The sequence below is a fragment of the Protopterus annectens genome, chromosome 5.part1 (genome assembly GCF_019279795.1).
Source record: "Protopterus annectens isolate FY-2018-M chromosome 5.part1, PAN1.0, whole genome shotgun sequence".
Classification (NCBI taxonomy): domain Eukaryota; kingdom Metazoa; phylum Chordata; order Ceratodontiformes; family Protopteridae; genus Protopterus; species Protopterus annectens.
The window spans coordinates 566167558-566187305 of record NC_056736.1 but is presented as its reverse complement, the minus strand read 5'-3'; the positions used below and the strand labels follow the sequence as shown (position 1 = coordinate 566187305).

At 43.7% G+C, this 19748-nt stretch overlaps 1 protein-coding gene across 1 annotated transcript in view; it reads right to left on the bottom strand.

Annotated features, from left to right (window-relative positions):
* Window positions 1-19748, bottom strand: part of XPO4 (exportin 4) — a 1500264-nt gene that overhangs the window by 892178 nt on the left and 588338 nt on the right. The window contains exon 8 of the mRNA XM_044073186.1: window positions 19536-19546. Coding sequence (XP_043929121.1) covers window positions 19536-19546 — 11 coding nt within the window. The remainder of the gene's footprint in view (window positions 1-19535; window positions 19547-19748) is intronic.

Below are 19748 nucleotides of genomic sequence, written 5' to 3'. Positions count from 1 at the left end.
AACACACTATAGATTATGGGGAGTGGTATAGAGGATAGATCAATTGAAATTCCCAAAGGGAAAATACGGAGGGGGTTAAAGATGTAAATTTAAGGGCAAGGAAAAGAGCAGTTTGTTGGTAGATCAATTTTAAGAGAAAAAGGGGGGGTTAAGAGAGAGTAGTACATAACTTTAAACCACTTAACTTTGTAGAGAAAGCTGAAAGTGGCAAACAAGATCAGAGGTAAATGTTAGTGCATTGTGGGTAAGGCATTTGCTTAAGAGCTTGTGATTGCCACAGGCTTTCAGATGGTGGAGTCTAATCAGAGGATCTGGTCCAAACTCAAAGGCTGAGGACAGAATGAAAATTAACATCACATCTGTTCTTTTGATGCTATATTATGAGCTCTTGTGGGACTCTATTAAAACCTTTTGAATGGCTGAGACATGTGTTACCTTGTTTTACAAATGAAGATGAAGAGGCATGGTAGTTCATTTATATGCTTTACTACATAACACCAGGATGGATAGCAGCAGTACAAAATATAAACAAACTGATTAAGAGACTACATAGACATGCATGCTTACATCTCAACAGCTTACTACAAAAATGGCAGTGAGGTTCGTACATGCTCAGTATTTATACACGTGCAAGCCCATGAAAAGCTTCTTAAAGGTATACATACATAGTGATCTACATTCCTCCCTCTAATGAATTGCCCCCAATAAAATGAAATCTTAGAGAGACATACAATTATACAGACACTTGAGAAAAACACAAAGTTCTTTTCCAAGTTGTCATGCATCTGCAACATGGTCTGGAAATGTTATCTGATATAGTGATATAGCAATTAGAACTGGGGGACAGTCAATGGTGAACAGTTTCAGGAGTTGGAGTTTCAGGATTCTTTGAAGGATCAGAGATTTGCTGGAACATCCTCTAACTGGAATGCTGGATAACTCACTCAGATTTAGTCTCTCTCACAGGTGTGACACTGCAATACAGGCACAGACACCGGGATCAAATTTTTCCGATTCCACCTAAACTCTGCTCCTTGTCATTCCACAATGTATGATCTCGGCTCTAGACATACACTTTTCATGACTCCAATCCATTCAAAACCTCTGGATGTTTGCATCCTCACCATCTTCCCTTCTCATAATGGACTGAGTGGTTTGCTGGTCTTATCCTAATCCAACTTCTGGGATAAGCACTTCAACAGATGGGCTTTCACTGATCTGTTGTTCTTGACACATGGAACGAACAGATTACTACTAATTGGTAGTGCGTTTCTGATTTATCTAGCCAGAAGTCTCTGTGCAGGTGAACCAAGATGTTTATCATGAGGAATATTTAAGATTCAAGAAACACAGAAAAACAGTTATTGTCTTGTTTCAACTTCTCTATTAACTGTTTCGCACTGTGAATGCACATTCTGCCAAACCATTTGACTGCAGATAATCAGGGCAAATTGTAACATGAATGCAGTTTCACTCCTGAGCAAATCATTTGAACTGCTGGCTTGTAAACCGTGTACCATTGTCAGAAATAACTTTGTACGGACTACCATGGACCCCAAAATGACGCTTCATCTTAGTAATAACAGTACTGGATGCTAGATTAGGAAGGTCAATCTCGAACCAATTAGAATAGTCTACTAATACCAAGTAATGTTCACGATTAGATTCAAAAACGTTTCAAAAACATCTGTGGTTACTATCAACCAAGGTAGTTCAGGAATCTGGTTTAGCTGAAGTGGTTCTGTTGACGTGGCTTCGTATTATTACATACAAAGTACAGTTGTGTACCTACCATAAATGTAGATGTTAGAGTGTATTCACTGTTGCAGTCATTACACTTGGGTTATCCTGCTGGCAGGCTACCCTCAGTCGGCCTGAATTCCAAAGTCCTGGTCCGGCATCGGTTGCTGTCGCCTCTTCCCTGACGTCAGTGCGCCAGGGATATACAAGATGCAGCCAACGCCATTTTCTTCAGTTTTTCTTGTCCCAGATGTCAGGTGCCCCCAAGAAGGTAGGCAATACATATTGCTTATAAAAACATACAGTAAAATAAATACAATACCTTCATCTACAAGCAAATACACCACATAGGTTGTATAGAACAGATAAGTATAGATAAGTCCCAGCAAAGAAAAGAGGATGGAGGGTGGGTAACCTGGACTGCAACAGTGAATACACTCGAACATCTACATTTATGGTAGGTACACAACTGCACTATGTTCGTGTTTCACTGTTGCAGTCATTACACTTGGGTTAAATCCCAAAGCTGAGGTAGGGTGGCTGGGTCTAAAAAGGATTAGGAGAGGCTATGAGGCCCTGCAGAACTGCAGTAGCAAAGCCTGCTCTGAATTTAGAGTAAAGGGGTAAGTGATAATGCATGGTAAAAAAGCGTGCACTGAACTCCAAGTTGAAGCCTCCAAAATTTCCTTGGTTGGTACTACTCAGAAAATCTGCTGAAGTGACTGCTGCCCTGGTAGAATGTGGCCTAATATTCTTATGCACTGACTTGCCATGGTGTGCACAGCAGAAACGAATACAATGTCCTATCCATTTTGAAATAGTCTGCTTTGAGATAGTCTTTCCTTGTGATCCTGCAGCATATGCTACAAACAGTTGCTCAGTGTTTCTGAAAGCTTTTTTTTCCAAGTAGAAGCATAGCTGCCTGTGTATGTCCAAAGAATGCAGAAGTCTCTCCCCTTTATTCTGGGGATTTGGATAAAATGTTGGCAAATGAATGGTTTGGTTAAGAGCCACACTGGATACTACATTTGGCATAAATGTTGGGTTTGTCCTTGGAAAAACCCTGTCCAGATGAAAAATGATAAAAGGTTCCACTGGCATTAATGCCTGTATCTCTGAGACTTCTTGCTGAATTTATTGCTAGGAGCAGAGCAGTTTTCCATGTTAAGAATTTTATGTCAGCTGTATTGGCTGGCTCAAAAGGAGGTACTGTGAGCTTTTCTATGACAAAGTTGAGGTCCCATGTAGGTACCGGTGCTCTCCTTGGGGGTCTTAAGTTTTTTGCCCCTCTGAAGTACTCTCTTAGCAGTGGATGAGAGAAAATAGGAGGTTCTGCATTGTAATGAGGTGAAATGGCAGAGGCGTGGATTTTAATTGATGAAAAGGATAGGCCTTTGTCCAGCATCTCAGTTAGGTATTGTAAAATCTGAGGAATATTTGGAACACGTGATTCAAGTCCTTGTGCCTGGTTCCAAGCACAGAAACTCTTCCATTTTTCTGCATAAGATTTCCTGGTGCTGGGCCTCCTGGCTTCCAAAATGACATTCGTAACAGCTTTAGAGAGAGGTGTGTTCTGAGTGGCTATATTATCTGCCATGCAGCCAGATTTAAGCTTCTGAGTTGACTGTGCAGGATTTGATTGTTTTGTTGAGTCAGAAGATGAGGAATTAGAGGTAAAGTCCAGGCTGGGCCTTGAGACTAGCTCTTTAGTATTGGGTACCAGTGCTGGCGTGGCCAGTCTGGGGCAATCAAAATCATTTTTGGCTTCTCATGTCTGACTTTTAGGAGCACCTTGGGAAGAAGAGGCAGTGGTGGAAAGGCATAAACTGTTCGGGTTTTCCAGCTGAAAGATACAGCATCCACTTTCCATGCTTGTGAGTGATACGTCCTTGTGCAGAATCTCTGTAGTTGGTAGTTGTGAGGAAAGGCAAATAGATCTATGTCTGGGCATCCCCATTTCCTGGTTATCATGCTGAAGACTTGTGGATTTAGTTTCCACTCGTGACAGTCCATGAGGTTTCTGCTCAGTTAGTCTGCCAGAGTATTTTTCTTTCCTGGCAGGAATTGTGCCTGCAGATGTACTTGATAGGTCAGTGCTGTGTCCCACAAAGTCATGGCTAGCCTGCACAGGGGGTAGGAATGTGTGCCCCCTTGCTTATGTACCACATAACTGTAGTACTGTCCGTCTTTAGTAATAGTTGCCCTGGATGTAGTAGATCCTTGAAGGCTGTCAGGGCATTCTGTACAGCTAGCATCTCTTTTTGATTGATGTGCCCTGAATACATTTTCCTGCCATGTGTGCCCCCCAGGCATAATCCAATGCATCTGTTTTTAGTGTCTGCCTGGCTATGGTAAAGTGAAAGGCTGTCCCTTGGTGTGGTGACAGGCCAGAGCCCACCATCGAAACTCCTGTTGCAGGCAGGGAATAAGAGTTATTGTTTCCAGGCTGTGGCAGTGTTGAGTCCAAACACTTCTTAGGTACCACTGTAGTTTCCTCATATGCAGTCTTGCATATGGAATTAGCAGGGTGCAAGATACCATGAAGCCCAAAGCCTACAGAATCTTTCTTGCAGGTAGCTGGGTCTTTGTTGCCATCATTTGAAAGTAATGAGTCAGTTGCCTTTGTTTGTCTGGCATGAGATAAGCCATCTGGGCAGTTGTATTTAAGCTTACACCCAGGAATATTATCTCTTGAGAGGGCACTAGTTTTGATTTCTTTCCGTTTACTGTGTACCCTAGGCAAATTAGTAATTCTTTTCAAATGCCAGATGCTTTAGTAGAATGTCCTTGCTCTCTGCTTGAATAAGGCAGTCGTCCAAGGAGGGATACATTTGAATTCCTTTTTCTCTGAAAAATGCAATTACTGGTGCCAAGCATTTTGTTTAGACCCTGGGTGCAGTAGATAAGCCAAAGGGCAGTGCAGAGAATTGGTAATGCATTGAGCCTGCTATGAATCTGAGGTATCTTCTGCAAGAAGAAGAAAAGGATGGTGTAGCTATCAATCCCTGCAGGACTGCAGTCTGTAATAGGTACTGTCCTGTCCTCTTGCCCGGTCGCTTCTCCATGCATCAAGGCAGCCCCTCTCTCTAGCTGTTTCTCCGCGGGAGCTACAACCTGGGCCTCATGAACTTCAAAAATTAAACTACCCATAGAAAGTGTTTCAGGGCAACCCCCTCTCCGCGTGGCTCCCTAGACCCACAACGCTACTTCCTGAACTACAACCTGGTGCGAACGCACAGAACAGCTCATGAACTTTAAAAATTAAACTACCCACTGAAAGTGTTTCAGGGCAGCCCCTCTCTCTCTAGCTGTTTCTCCGCGTGGCTCCCTAGACCCACAACGCTACTTCCTGAACTACAACCTGGTGCGAACGCACAGAACAGCTCATGAACTTTAAAAATTAAACTACCCACTGAAAGTGTTTCAGGGTAAAGACTACTGCTTTAATTGCTATGTACTAGGCAGGAATAGCGTCCAGCCGGCAGTAACTCGACAGTACCTTTAAACAAACTGTTAGCTTAATCTGTACTCATATAAAATTATATCAGGTCTACAGCCTAGATCTAAAGTTAAACAGTGGAGAATAAGTAGTATTCCCAGTAAATTATATCTTTCTCTGGCTATATTAATTGCTTAAGGAACAGACTAAAACTTACTGTTACTGGCTTTAAGACCCTGTGAACTCCTGGCGGTGTATTCCCCGCTCCGCTCCCCACCCTGCCCCCATATCCCACCCGCCCCCACTACTGCTACATTTATAGGGCTAGTCAGCCCCTCCCACCTTCCCCCTAGTAATTAGGACCGCCCTGTAACTTAGTAATTCTCCTCCCCCACTCTGGGCCCTCTCTCAATACTACGTTACACCTTCAATCCCTCCCCCCACCAACCCCTTATCCTTCTCACACCATGGTCAAAATTACATCTACTATTACCCCTATTATAATACCCCTTCTTATTGCTCATTTTTTAACAATTTATGAAAAACAAACTCTGCTAGGCATCCCCTTCCCCAAGGGTCACACTAGCACCCACCCAAATCTCTCTGCTAGTCATACCTCATTTCTCCCCCTTCCTAACAACACATCATCCCCCAAAATTGTGCATCTCAACCTCCGCCATCCTAAAGTAACTAATACCAAAGCTAACCTTAAAATCCTAAACAAGCTACTGAGATTCCTAGATCACCTGAAAAAATGCATCATCATAGATGGCGACATCCACCCCAACCCAGGTCCACCCACAGTCTTAGACTTGAGCCCTAAAATAGCTCAAGTTCTTCAGATTCCTACTCATACTTCACCTTAATATCAGAAGTATAAACAATAAGGTCCATAACCTACATGCTATGTTAGCCACTCATTCTCCAGACATTGTGTGTCTATCTGAAACATGGCTAAAACCTTCTACCAAGGATGAAGAGATTCTTGCACCTGGGTACAATATTCTCAGGACTGATCGGACAAAAAAAAAGGGCGGGGGTATAGCTGTTATGTTCAGGAATACCTTGAATATTATAAGGAACCCACTACAACCTCCTAAAGTCTCAAATATAGAACTTATTGCCCTTAAGATATGCCTAAACACCCAGAAATGCATTAACCTTATAGGAATCTATATCCCACCAGGGAAGAACACTGGAAACCTGGAACAAACACTCTGCTGGTTGTCCACCAATTACCCCCAAGAAACCATAGTACTTGGTGATGTCAATATAGACTGGTCTCACTGCTCAGCCCACATAACGCCACATCCTATTAACTTACATGGTTTCTCCCAAAACATTCTATCCCCAACTAGAATTGGCAATACCCAGCAAAAAGAGAGCACCATTGACTGGATACTTACCAACAAGGGTCCTCATAATTATACCTCTGGGACCCTCCCAAACGACCTCAGTGACCACCTTATTACTTATATCATTAAACATAAATGCCCAACTACTAGCCCCCCATATACAGACTAGTCAGAAACAAAAAGAAATTTGACCCACAACTATTCCGTGCAGAACTCAAGTCCTGTAACTGGTCTATCCTAAAAAACCTACCCCTCCAGGAGAGCGTTTCCTACTTTAATGACATGTTCCTTAACATACTTGACTCTCATGCCCCCAGACGTCTGATTAGATCCAAGGAACGGACAGCCCCCTGGCTAGTCATACTAAAACCATTAATTAAACTCCGGAACCAGGCCTGGGATAAATGGAGAGCTACTAAAACCCCCCTTGATTGCATCAAATTTCAACAGTTAGGAACACCACTAAATCAGCCATTACCCAGGACAAAAAACAGTACTTCTGCCACCTTCAGAATAAGCACCAGCATAATCCAAAGAAGTTCTGGGCAGGATTTAATAACCTTCTCCATCCAGGTAAATCCACCACCCCCACCCCTGAGAAACTAACTGGGAAAGACCCAGAAGATATAGCCAACACCTTTAACTCTTTTTTTACTGAGACCATCCAGTCTCTAGCTAGTCAGTTAACTACCTCCTCAACTCCCTCCTCCCATAAGAATAACTCTGCTCCTCCCGCCTTTAGCCTAGAACCGGTTTCCACCGCCTATATTTGCACCCTCTTAAAAACTGAAACCAACTACCCTAGCAGCAGATCACCTCCCAGCGGAATACTTACAAATTGCGTCTGACACAATCGCCTATCCCAAATCAATCCTGATAAACAGGACTATAACTGAATCCACCATTCCCTCTATTTGGAAAGTTTCTTACATTATCCCTCTTCATAAAGGTGGTAACTCCACGGAAACTTCCAACTACAGACCAATAGCAATACTGTCTCCTCTAGCTAAAATTATGGAAAGATGTGTTCACAAACAACTACTACACTATCTAACCCTTCATAATCTCCTGTCTAACTGCCAGCACGGCTTTCGCCCTCATCACAGTACAACCACTGCTCTACTCTCCTTCATTGACTCAATCAATAATAACCGCAATAACAAACTAATACCCTCCGCCCTCTTTCTGGATCTATCAAAAGCCTTCGACATGGTTAATCACCAGCTCCTCCTCTCCACCCTAGAAAGCCTACATCTTGACAACCTAGCCCTAAGCTGGTTCAAGGCTTATCTCACTGGTAGGCTACAAGCTGTCCAGTGGCAAAACAGACTCTCTGACCTGCTCCCAAACACCATTGGTGTTCCTCAGGGCTCGATACTTGGTCCCCTTCTTTTTTTCATCTTCATTAACGATCTCCACTCTGTCATCCCTAAAGCCACCTGCATTCAATACGCAGATGACTCAACCCTGATCTGTTCTGACGTCTCTCTCAAAACTACAAACAACTACTCAGCATTGTTTTACTATAGTTGAAAAATGGTTCTCCAATCTGAAACTCATACTCAATCCATCAAAAACCAAACTGCTTCTATTTTTCCCCCACCATAACCACACCACTAGATAAAGAACTTCCTATTCCAAATAATATCTCCTTTCATGTTGAATCCATCAATGGCACTATCATTGACCCCGTCTCTAGCACCAAACTATTAGGTGTCACCATTGACCACAAACTCAAATTTGACTTTCACATCAGCCACACCATTAAAACTGTTAACAAGAAACTGGGGTCCCTGTACAGAATAAAAAACTACCTTACTCCTAATACCAAACTCACTATCGCTCGCACCCATCTCCTCTCCACCCTCTTGTACGCCTCCCCAGTACTCTCTTTTCTCAAAAAGCGTGAACTCAATAATGCTTACTGTTGCCTATAATCACATTGCCAGATTTATTACAGGAACTCCATATCGAACTCACCACTGCCTTAACCTTAAGAAAATTGGCTGGTTAGAATTGCCCAACCTTCTCAAACTTAACCAACTCACTGAAGCTTTTAAAATAATAAACCACCCAGATAGAACTCCATCACTGAGCAGTATATTGATCCCCTATACCAACCTTAACTGCCTTCGATCGTCAAACAGTGTTCAAATACTCACCATTAAAGCAAAGAATATGGGCGATGCTCTTTATGCTAATTCCATTGGAAAGCCTTGGAATTCCCTTCCAAACCACATAAGAAATATGACTTCACTTAATCAATTCAAAAATAATCTCAAAGAATATCTTAAGTCACACTGGCTGTGTCCCTGTACTGAACCAGACTAACCTTGCGACTCGCTCCTCTCAATCCTCCACCCCCTCTCAGACTTAAATTCCTTTAATTCTGGCCCCACTATGTTATCATCTCAACCTTATATTTGAATATTTGAATGTTCTATAATCAAAATGTATAGCCTGCTGTAATTGTTTTTTCTCATCTTATGTTAATCCTACCTCTTATGCGTGTAAATGTACAATGTCAAGTCATTATGTTGGAGCTTTTCTCCCCGGGCCTCTACTGAAAAAGGACATGTATCCAGCTGGACTAGCCCGGTCAACAAATGTAAAATAAAATAAAATAAAATAAGATTGTCTGATTGGGACATGCAGGTATGCCTCTTTGAGGTCCAAAGTAACTAGCCAAGCCTTCTTGCCAAGCATGGGTAGAAGTTGCTTCAGTGTCAACATTTTGAATTTTGGAACATCCTGGAAAGTATTTAGAATTGACAGGTCCAATATTGGTCTCCAGGCTTTGTCCTTTCTGGGTACCAAGAAAAGTCTTGAGTAAAATCCTTGCCCCTGTTCTTGATGTGGTACTTTTTGAATACCTGTCATGTCCATGAGAGCAGAAATTTGTTTTTGTGCCTCTGCCTATTGATTTTGTGGCAGGTCTGGCATACCTTTTGACCTTGGTAGGGTGTATAAGTGGAACCTGTAACCCTGATTAACAATATTCAGTACCCATTCGTCCTGGGTGATCGTGTGCCAGTTTTGTGAGAAAAAGTACAGTTTTGTACCTACCATAAATGTAGATGTCCGATAGATATGCAACTGCAGTCATAACATATGGGTTGTCCTGCCTCAGGCAGCCCTCGGTCGGCCGGATTCCAAAGTCTGGGTCCGACGTCGGCTGATGTCGCATTTCTCTCCAACGTCAGAGCGGCTGGAGTATATAAGCATCAGCCGATGCCATCTTCTTCAGTGTTTCTTGCCCCAGATGCCAGGTGCCCTCCAAGGAAGGCTGTAATCAAATTGGAAGAAAAACAGATTACCAGACAAATAAATAAGCAATAAACAGATGCACCATAACAGATATCCCCAGCTAAGGGTAACAGGGATAGGAGTGGACCCAAGGCATAGAGGGGAAGGAGGGAGGGAAAACCCGACTGCAGTTGCATATCTATCGGACATCTACATTTATGGTAGGTACAAAACTGTACTAGGTCCTTCAAGAATGCAACTGCAGTCATAACATATGGGTTGAATACCATAGCTTAGCTGGGGGAGGTGGAATGCTCTAAGAAAAGGATGGTGTAGCTATCAATCCCTGCAGGACTGCAGAAGCAAAGCCTGCTCTGGATCTGGAATATAGAGGAAGGTTGTAGTGTTTGGAAAATGTATGCACGGAGCTCCATGTAGCAGCTTCTAGAATGTCTTTTGTAGGCACCCTCTTAAGAATGCTGTAGAGGTGGCTGTAGCTCTGGTGGAGTGTGGTCCGACATTGGCTGGCACACTCTTTCCATGGAAGGAATAACAAAATCTGATGCAATGTCCAATCCATTTTGAAATTGTCTGTTTTGAAATTGCTTTTCCTTGTACTCCAGTGGCGTAAGCTACAAACACCCGATCAGACTTCCTACTGGTCTTGGTTCTGTCCAGGTAGTAGCGCGGTCTGTGAATGTCCAAGGTATGCAACAGTCTTTCCCCTTTGTTCTCAGGATTGGGAAAGAAAGTAGGCAGGTGAATTGCTTGATTTAAAGAGACCCTAGATACCACTTTTGGGAGAAAGGTAGGGTTAGTTAAGGAGACCCTGTCTCTGTGAAAAGTTATGAACGGTGGTATAGCCATTAGGGCCTGTAATTCCGAAACCCTTCTTGCTGAGGTAATGGCCAACAGGAATGCTGTCTTCCAGAAAAGAAATTGTAAATCCACAGAAGCTGCTGGCTCAAAGGGAGGTAAAGTCAATTTTTCTAGGACAAAGTTGAGGTCCCAAGCTGGTAGTGGTGCCCTTCTTGGGGGCTTTATATTCTTGATTCCTCTAAGAAATTGCCTTAACAAAGGATGTGAAAACACAGGTGGATCAGTGTTGTATATAGCTGAGATAGCTGAAGCATGTATTTTTATAGAGGAGTATGAGAGCCCATTATGTAGCATATCTGCCAAATATTCCAGGATGAGTGGGATGCTCAAAAGTGATGCATCATGGCCCTTGGTGGTATTCCAAATGCTGAATCTCTTCCATTTGGCTGAGTAAACCTTTCTGGTGGATGGTCGGCGGGCTTCTGTCAGTATCCACTGAACTTCTTTGGAAAGAGGTAGGTTGAGGTTATTCATGGGATCTCATAAGCTGTTAGCTGTAGCGTCTGGATGTTGGGATGAACTGTCCTGAAGTTGTGTTGAGTCAAAAGTTGGGGCCATTGAGGGAGGGCCCATGTTTTGTTGTGACATATGCTCTGTAGTAGTGGGTACCAGTGCTGTCTTGGCCAGTCTGGAGCTATTAGTATCCCCTTGGGCTGCTCTGCTTTGATCTTTAGTAACACTGTGATCATCAGTGGCAGAGGTAGAAATGCATAGATTTTTAGGGAGCTCCAGTTGAATGAGAGAGCATCTATTTTCCATGCTTTTGGATGATATGTCCTTGAACAAAACTTCTGTATTTGATGATTGAGGTGGGAGGCAAATAGGTCTATGTCCGGCCTGCCCCATGTCGAAGTGAGTCGTATAAAGATTTCTGGATGTAACCTCCATTCGTGTGGGTCTAGGAAATTCCTGCTTAGACTGTCCGCCAGAACATTGTCTTTGCCTGGAACAAACTGGGATTGCAACTGTATGTTTAGGCTCAGTGATTTTTCCCAAAGATTCATTGTCAGTCTGCAAAGAGGGTAAGAATGAGTGCCCCCCTGCTTGTTTATGTACCACATCACAGTGGTGTTGACTGTCCGTATTAGTAGGTGACCTGGTTGTAGTTGTCCGAAGGCCTTGACGGCATGCATTACTGCCAGCATTTCTTTTTGGTTGATGTGCAGATGGGTTTCCTTTGGAGACCATTGTCCTTGAATACATCTGCCCTCCATGTGCGCCCCCCATCCAAGGTCTGAGGAGTCTGTAGTCATGGTCTGTGTTATCTGAGGCTTTTTGAATGACATACCTGTGTCTGACTGGCTTACTGAGGCCCACCATAGAAATTCCTTTTGAAGACATGGAATGAGTGGTATGGTTACTTCTAGGTTGTTGCTGTGTTGAGACCATAAGCTTTTTAGGTACCACTGAAGCTTTCTCATGTGTAGTCTTGCTAGTGGTACCAGGAGAATGCAGGATGCCATATAACCCAGGGCCTGTAGGAATCTCCTTGCAGTCATCTGGGTGAGCTTTGCTAAAGTTTTGAAGTAAAGAGTTAGCTTCTTTTGCTTGTCTTGTCAGGTAAGCCATTTGAGAGGCTGTGTCTAGTTTGGCTCCTAAGAAGGTCATTTGCTGGGATGGCTGAAGTCTTGACTTTTGAAAGTTGACTGTGTATCCCAGAGCCTGTAGCAAATGTATGACATAATTCAAGTTTTTTGTCAAAGTTAGTTTGTCGTCCGCTTGTATGAGACAATCGTCCAGGTACGGATAGATTTGAATCCCCTGTAGCCTGCAATGAGCAATTACTGAAGCCAGGCATTTCGTGAATACTCTGGGCGCAGTAGATAAGCCAAATGGCAATGCTGAGAATTGATAATGCTCTGGCCCTGCAAGAAATCTGAGGTATCTTCTGCAGCTGTGTCTGATAGGGACATGCAGGTATGCCTCCTTGAGGTCCAGAGTAATCAGCCAAGACCCCTTGCCCAGCATGGGAAGGAGTTGCTGTAGAGTCAGCATTTTGAACTTTGGTACTATGAGAAAAGTGTTTAAAGCGGACAAGTCCAGTATTGGTCTCCATTGAGTTTCTTTTCTTGGAACAAGGAACAGTCTTGAGTAAAACCCCTGACCTTGTTCTTGTTGTGGAACTTTTTCTATTGCTTTGATCTGAGCAAGCAGAGAAATTTGCTTGATAGCCTCTGCCCTCTGGTTTTGTGGCAGGTTTGGCATGCCCAGTTTTCTTGGCAAGGTATGAAAATGGAACCTGTAACCGTGGTCTATAATGTCCAAAATCCATTTGTCCTTTGTCAGTTTGTGCCAATTTCTTGTAAACAGAGATAATTTTCCGCCCAAAGGAGCTTCTGCTTGCTCCTTGGTAAGCGGACCTAGAGGAAAGTCATTGAGAATGTCCCTGTGGGGCGGGGGAAACCCCTGTGTCACTTCTTTGGTTTGCTGGTTGCCATTGTCTTCCCCTGTAGTATCCTCTGGATTGGCCTCTTCCTCGGCACGCCTGCTTTTGCCCCTTTGAAATCTTTCAGGATTAGGAAAGGACCAGTTTTTTGAAGGCCAGTTCCTGCTGAATCTAGGTGGCTGAACCTGGAGGAAATCTTTGACTGTCTGAACTGACTTGGCTTTTTCCTCAATGGACTTTAACACATCTTTAGCATTAGCACCAAAAAGCTTGTTCTTTTCCAAGGGTGCATCAAGAAGTTTTGCCTTAACATGATCTGGTAAAGGTTGATCTTTTAACCATGCATGTCTACGAATGACCGCCCCCCTGTCATAGCTGCCCTACATGAAGCTTCCAATGCATCATATCCACACTGTAGAAAGTGATTGCTAACTTGCTGAGAATTGTGTACAGCCTCCTGCAAAGACTTCCTATCTAAAGGTTCAGGGGAGGCCAATCTTTTCTGTAAATCATCTAACAGGAAATCCTGATATTGAAACATGTGAAAGAGACAATTGAGAGCTCTCATAGATAAAGTAGTGGAGGTGTAGACCTTCTTCCCCCATCTCTCTAAGGACCTTGCTTCCCTGTCAGAGGGCAAAGGGTTTTTGGAGGTGGTAGCTGAAACCCCTTTAGGCCCTTGGGAAATTGTTTCTAAATCAACAGCATGGGCCCTAAAGAAATGGGAATGGGTTTCTGGGACCCTATAGTATCTGTCAGGCTTGACAGGAGCAGGAGGAAGAGCATCAGGGGTAACATTGGAATCAGAGTATAAATCATCCAAAACATCAAGCACAGGAGGTATAGCTAAGGGTCTGTGTTGGGGCTTTTTAAGGAAGGTTCGAAGGCGCTTTCTGGAATCTGAATATTCCTGGCCTTGCCACTTAAAATGCTCCCTCATGGAATGCAGAACTTCCCCAAAAGACATATCCTCTGGAGGAGAAGCCGAGGGGATAGAATCCTCTGCATCTGAGTCCTCATAGGTCTGGAAGGGCTCTTCCTGGCTTTCGGAGTGAACAGAGTCCTCAGAATCTTCATCTGTGGGAAGAGGGTCAGGGGGTTCAACCCTGGGCCTCTTATCAGGAGGAGTCTGGGATCCTCTCTCAGGATGGGCCTGGGAACCTCTGATCAGGGAAATTAAATCTGTGGCCATAGCCATGATTTGAGTTTCAGGAGTAGGCTGAGGTAAGGTCTTAGCAGAAAGATGCTTGGACTTGTTGGCTGCCTTGGCACGCGTGTAGGCCTTGATGGACATGGGAGGCCTAGCCGCTCCACGTGCAGGAGTGACCTTATCTACAGCAATGGTCTCGGGCATTTCCTCGGTTTCAGTATCCGGAGGAAAGTCAATAACTGGCGGAGTGACCTCCGGTATCGGAGGTATCGGTAATGCGGTGTCTTCGGTTCGGAGCGGTGGAATAACCGCCTCAGAGGGAACCGGAGCACTCGCGGTTAATTCTGGTGTGGTGTCGGTGGAAGACGCGGGCCGAGGATGTCGGTCCCGGTCTTTTCGTTTCTTAGGAGTCTGCGTTGTCGGTTGTTCCGACGGCATCGTATAATCAAATTTATCGCCGAAAAAGTCTTCAGCGAACTCCGCCCGGCGCCTGAGAGTGCGCTTGTTAAAGCGAGCACAGGCGGCACAGGCCGAGACGTCGTGGTCTGGGCCAAGGCAAGGGAGGCAGTAAGAGGGGAAATCCTTATGAGGTATTTGTTTACCACAAGACAAACAATTATTTACTTTTTCAGTAATTTCTGACATCGGCTGAGGCAAGAAAAGGTCACCAACGGGGTACTTAGCTTTTTTGATGACTTCGGATTCGAAGAATACAGGAGCTGACCGACCGGCACTTGCAAACTGCTTCTGCTTCGGGCACCGCGCGGCAAGAAAGACTGAAGATGGCGTCGGCTGATGCTTATATACTCCAGCCGCTCTGACGTCGTAGAGAAATGCGACATCAGCCGATGTCGGACCCAGACTTTGGAATCCGGCCAACCGAGGGCTGCCTGAGGCAGGACAACCCATATGTTATGACTGCAGTTGCATTCATGAAGGACATGTGCTAGTTTTCCCCCTAAGGGTGCTGTCAAAAGGTAAGTGCTTGGCTTTTGTAGAGGGAAGTCATTGGGACCGTTTCCCATAAGGTTGTGATTTGTCTTCTCTGCCTTTGGGGGCTGAAGCACCCCATTGTTTAGGTGGAACTGTAACCCTAAGAAACCATATTCAGTACCCATTTGTCCTGGGTGATCGTGTGCCAGTTTTGTGAGAAAAGTGCTAGTTTTCCCCCTAAGGGTGCTGTCAAAAGGCAAGTGCTTGGCTTTTGTAGAGGGAAGTCATTGGGATGGTTTCCTATAAGGTTGTGATTTGTCTTCTCCGCCTCTGGGGGGCTGAAGCACCCCATTGTTTAGGTCTGTATATGTCTTCGGGCCGAGATCTGCCTCTTGGTTGTCTGTATCTGCCTCTTTGTGGCCTGACACTGGAAAGGACCAATTTTTAGAAGGCCAGTTCCTGCTAAATCTAGGTGGCTGAACCTGTATGAAATCCTTTACTGTCTGCATTGATTAGCTTGATCATCCATTTTCTTTAACACCTCTTCTGCCTTAACACCAAACAAAGTATCACGCTGTAATGGAGCATCCAATAATTTTGCTTTAACATGATCAGGTAAACTTTGTTCTTTTAACCAAGCATGCCTTCGAATGACAGAGCCTGTAACAGCGGCTCTGCAAGAAGCCTCTAATGAATCAAAACCACATTGCAGAGTATGCTTTCCCACTTGTTCAGCTGCATGCAATAAATCCTGCATTTCCTTATTGTCAGGACAATATGAGCTTGTAAGCATTTTCTGTTTTAGCAAAGACATTAGGTATTGTTGACATTAAAGCATGTGAAACTGGCAGTTTAAAGCCCTTACAGCTAAAGTAGCAGAAGTGCAAACTTTTTCCCCCCATCTATCTAGTGCTCTAGAATCCCTATCAGAGGGAACAGGGTTTTTTGCAGTGGAAGCCTTGACCCCTTTGGGACCCTGAGAAATTGTTTCTGGGTCAGCAGCAAGGTTTTTATAAAGAAACTGATGAGAGTCTGGGACCCTCTAGTACCTATCTGGCTTGACTGGTGCAGGGGGTAAAGAATTAGGAGACAAACTGGATTCAGAAAAAACATCAACAATATCTAGTACAGGGGGGATATCAAGGGGCCTGTGCTGAGGCAGTAAAAGAAAGTCTCTGAGCCTTTTCTTGGATTCTGAATAATCCTGGCTCTCCCAATCGAAATCCTCCCTCATGGTGTGCAGGGTTTCCCCAAAAGAGCAATCCTCAGGAGGAGAGGCTGAAGGGAGAGATTCTTCAGCATCAGAGTCTTCATAGGGAGGAAGAGAATATCCCTGTTCTGAAGAGGAATCAGAGGAAATAGAAACCTGGTCAGAGGAGTCATAGTCAGTCGTCTTGCCTAGGCCTTTTATCAAGAGGGGAATGGGAACCCCTGATCAAAGTAATTAGGTCCTCAGCCATTTTAAGCATTTGTTTCTTTGGCATGGATGACCGTCCAGGATAATGCTGTACTTGTTTCTTTGTCTTTAATGGTGTTTTAGACTTTGTCTTGGCTGCTGAAGTAGACTTGATAGTAAGCTGTGTAGGTCTGAAAACACCCTCAGAAGCCGATGCCTGCTCAGCGGCTCCGGACCCATCTGAGGGAATAGTTTCCGTAGGCCCAATACCTTGAGTTTCCAAAGGCCTAGTTGTCTCCACGTGCGAGTCCGAGGCGGCCTGTGGCTCTGAGATAGTGGGTGTCAGGGGCTGCGAAAGCACCTAAATGAGAACCGGCGACTGGCCTAATCTGTTTTGGACCACTGATGCCTGCCCTTTTCTTTGTGTCTGCGTTTTTTATGAATTTTGGTCGGTTGTTCCGACGGCATTATGTAGTTAAACCTTCAGCCAAAGTAATGTAAAGCAAAATCAAACAGAATAGTGCGTTGGTTGAATGTAGCACAAAACCAACAACTAGCAATGTCGTGGTCAGGGCCTAGGCAAGGAATACAGTAAGAGTGAAAATCCTTATGAGGTATTTGCTTCCCACAAGAAATACAATTGTTAACTTTTACTGAAATCGGTCTGGAGCAAGAAAAAGTTTCCCCAATGGGGTACTTAACTTTATTGAAGACTTTGGTTCTGAAATTCAATTTTGAAAATCTCAGGAGTCGGCCGACCGGCACTTGTGAACTGCTTTTGCTTTGGGCACCGTGCGGCAAGAAAGACTGAAGAAAATGGCATTGGCTGCATCTTATATACCCCTGGCGCACTGACGTCAGGGAAGAGGCGACAGCAACCGACGCCAGACCAGGACTTTGGAATGCAGGCAGACTGCGGGTAGCCCGCCAACAGGATAACCCAAGTGTAATGACCGCAACAGTGAAACACGATCAAGATGAAAGTACTCTCTTGATATCCTTTGACATAGAAGGCCAAAAAATACTAATCTTCTGGCCCTTCTTTTGGTAGACCCTGCTCCTAGGTGGCCACAATGCAAAATAGTAGCATACTCTTGTTGCAAGGATTATGGATTAATCACTTTTGGGCCTTTCATGATGATACCATTGTCAGACAAAAATCTCATCTCTAAGGAAAATATGGCTGCAGGTCATGAGGTAAACAAGATTGTTCTGAAGGCCCTCCTCAACTGAAAGTGGTTCAGTTTATGAAGTAATGGATATGAGGCTGCATGACTTTTAAGCTCAACAACACACGTGGAAGAAAAATTTCTCACTTCCATGACTTCAAAATCAAGTTTCTCATTTTCATGCTGCTCAGTGGTATTTCTGGGTGATCTGGATAAAGTACTAGCAAGATAAAGAAGTTTGCCTGTTGTGTAGACAAAACTAAAGTTATACTTTTGCAATTTGAACATCATGCGTTGCAATCTGGCAGGAACTGTATGCATAGATTTTCTCAAAATAGTGACTAGAGGTTGGTGGTCTGTTTCGATTTGAATTGGGCTGCCATAAATATAATTATGGAACTTTGAACATGCAAACAATTACCAAGAGCTGTCTCTCAATCTGAGATACTGCATTTCAGTTTGGGTTAGAGTTCTGGACGTATAGACTATTGGTCTATCCTCGAAGAATGACTGCACCCAAACCAAACTTCGAAGCACCACAAGAAAGATTAACTTGTTTGTGAACATCATGGTATCAGAGAGTTGGTGGAGTGGCAATTCTCTGTTTTAAGACATAAAATGCTCTCTAGTGTTGTTCTGACCATGACCAAGATGCATATTTGCATGTCAACTCTTTGAGCAGTGCTAAAAGATGGCTCAAGTCAGTAATGAGTTTGCCTAGTCAACCATGCCAAGAAATGCTGTAGGGCTTGAACATTGTCTGGAGCACACATCTTGAGAACTGCTGACTGCTTGGATCTGGTTGTAAGCCTAAACTGGTAAATAAATGACCAACATAAGTAATTCCTTGCAGCCTGAATTTGAACTTCTGAGGATTCAGCTTAAGACTCGCGCGACATGCTCTTTGCAGAATTTTCTTGTGGCTTCTATAATGCTCTGGTTCTCAATGGTTACCTCCTACTAGGATACCATCCACTATAATAGCATATGGATAACCAGAAAAAATCTGCTCCATGGCACGCTGGAAAACTTAACTGGCAGAACTGATCCCAAAATGGCAATCTCAAATATCTGTACCCACCAAAAGGAGTACTGAAAGTGGTTAGCAATGAAGATTTTTGGTCAAGCAAAATTTGCCAAAATTAACTCTATGCATCTAAGACGAAAAAACACTGGCATTTGGCATAACAGCAGTGACGACTTTGACTGTACGTATTGGATAAGGAGGCCTTTTTGGTGCTTTGTTCAAATCTCGTGGATCAGTACATATTCTGAGAGCTGAGCTTTTCTTATGAGCTACCACCATGAAAGATACCCAGTCAGTTCAACTGGACTAAATCACACCTTGCTGCACCATTTTATCTAGCTTGGCCTTGACTCTGTTCTGCATAGCTACTGGAACTTTCGGGGCTGGTCTGACTTCAAGATCTAACTTCATGGAATACACAACTGCAAGGTTTGCCTAGTTTGTCTTCAAAAAGATCAGCATTGGTAGAAAAAATAGATTGGGCAAAATTAGAACAGTGGTCTTGTAAGCTTACAAGGTGTACTTCCTTATTAAATGAAAGTAGTCCCATTTTCAAACTGTCTGAGGCCTAATGACTGTACGTGCCTTTTGACCACATAGAATTTCAAGTCATAGCTGTTCCCAGCAGAGTAAAATGAAAGCACTACTGATCCTTCAGTTTGAATTTCTTCACCACCATAAGCAACAAGCTTCACACACACTGCCAAATCAAGCTTCTCACCAGCACATACTCCAGCAAATGTTTCTGCTAACATATCACTGCATTTTGAACGTGCGCAGCTTTGAGCCTCTTTGGGTCTTCCATTTATATGAACAGTATAAAATACTTCATTCTTTGCCAATAAATCTACTGCACTGACCGTTTCATTAAGCACAGACACACCATCAACATAAAATGTAGGGTCACCAATTCCTAACTGATCACCTTGCTTCTTTGAATGTTCTCTTTTAATAAAAGAATGTGTCTCTTGATTTACAAAATCTTTAGAAATGATTTCACTTTTTACTGCTGACCAAAAGCTAGGCAT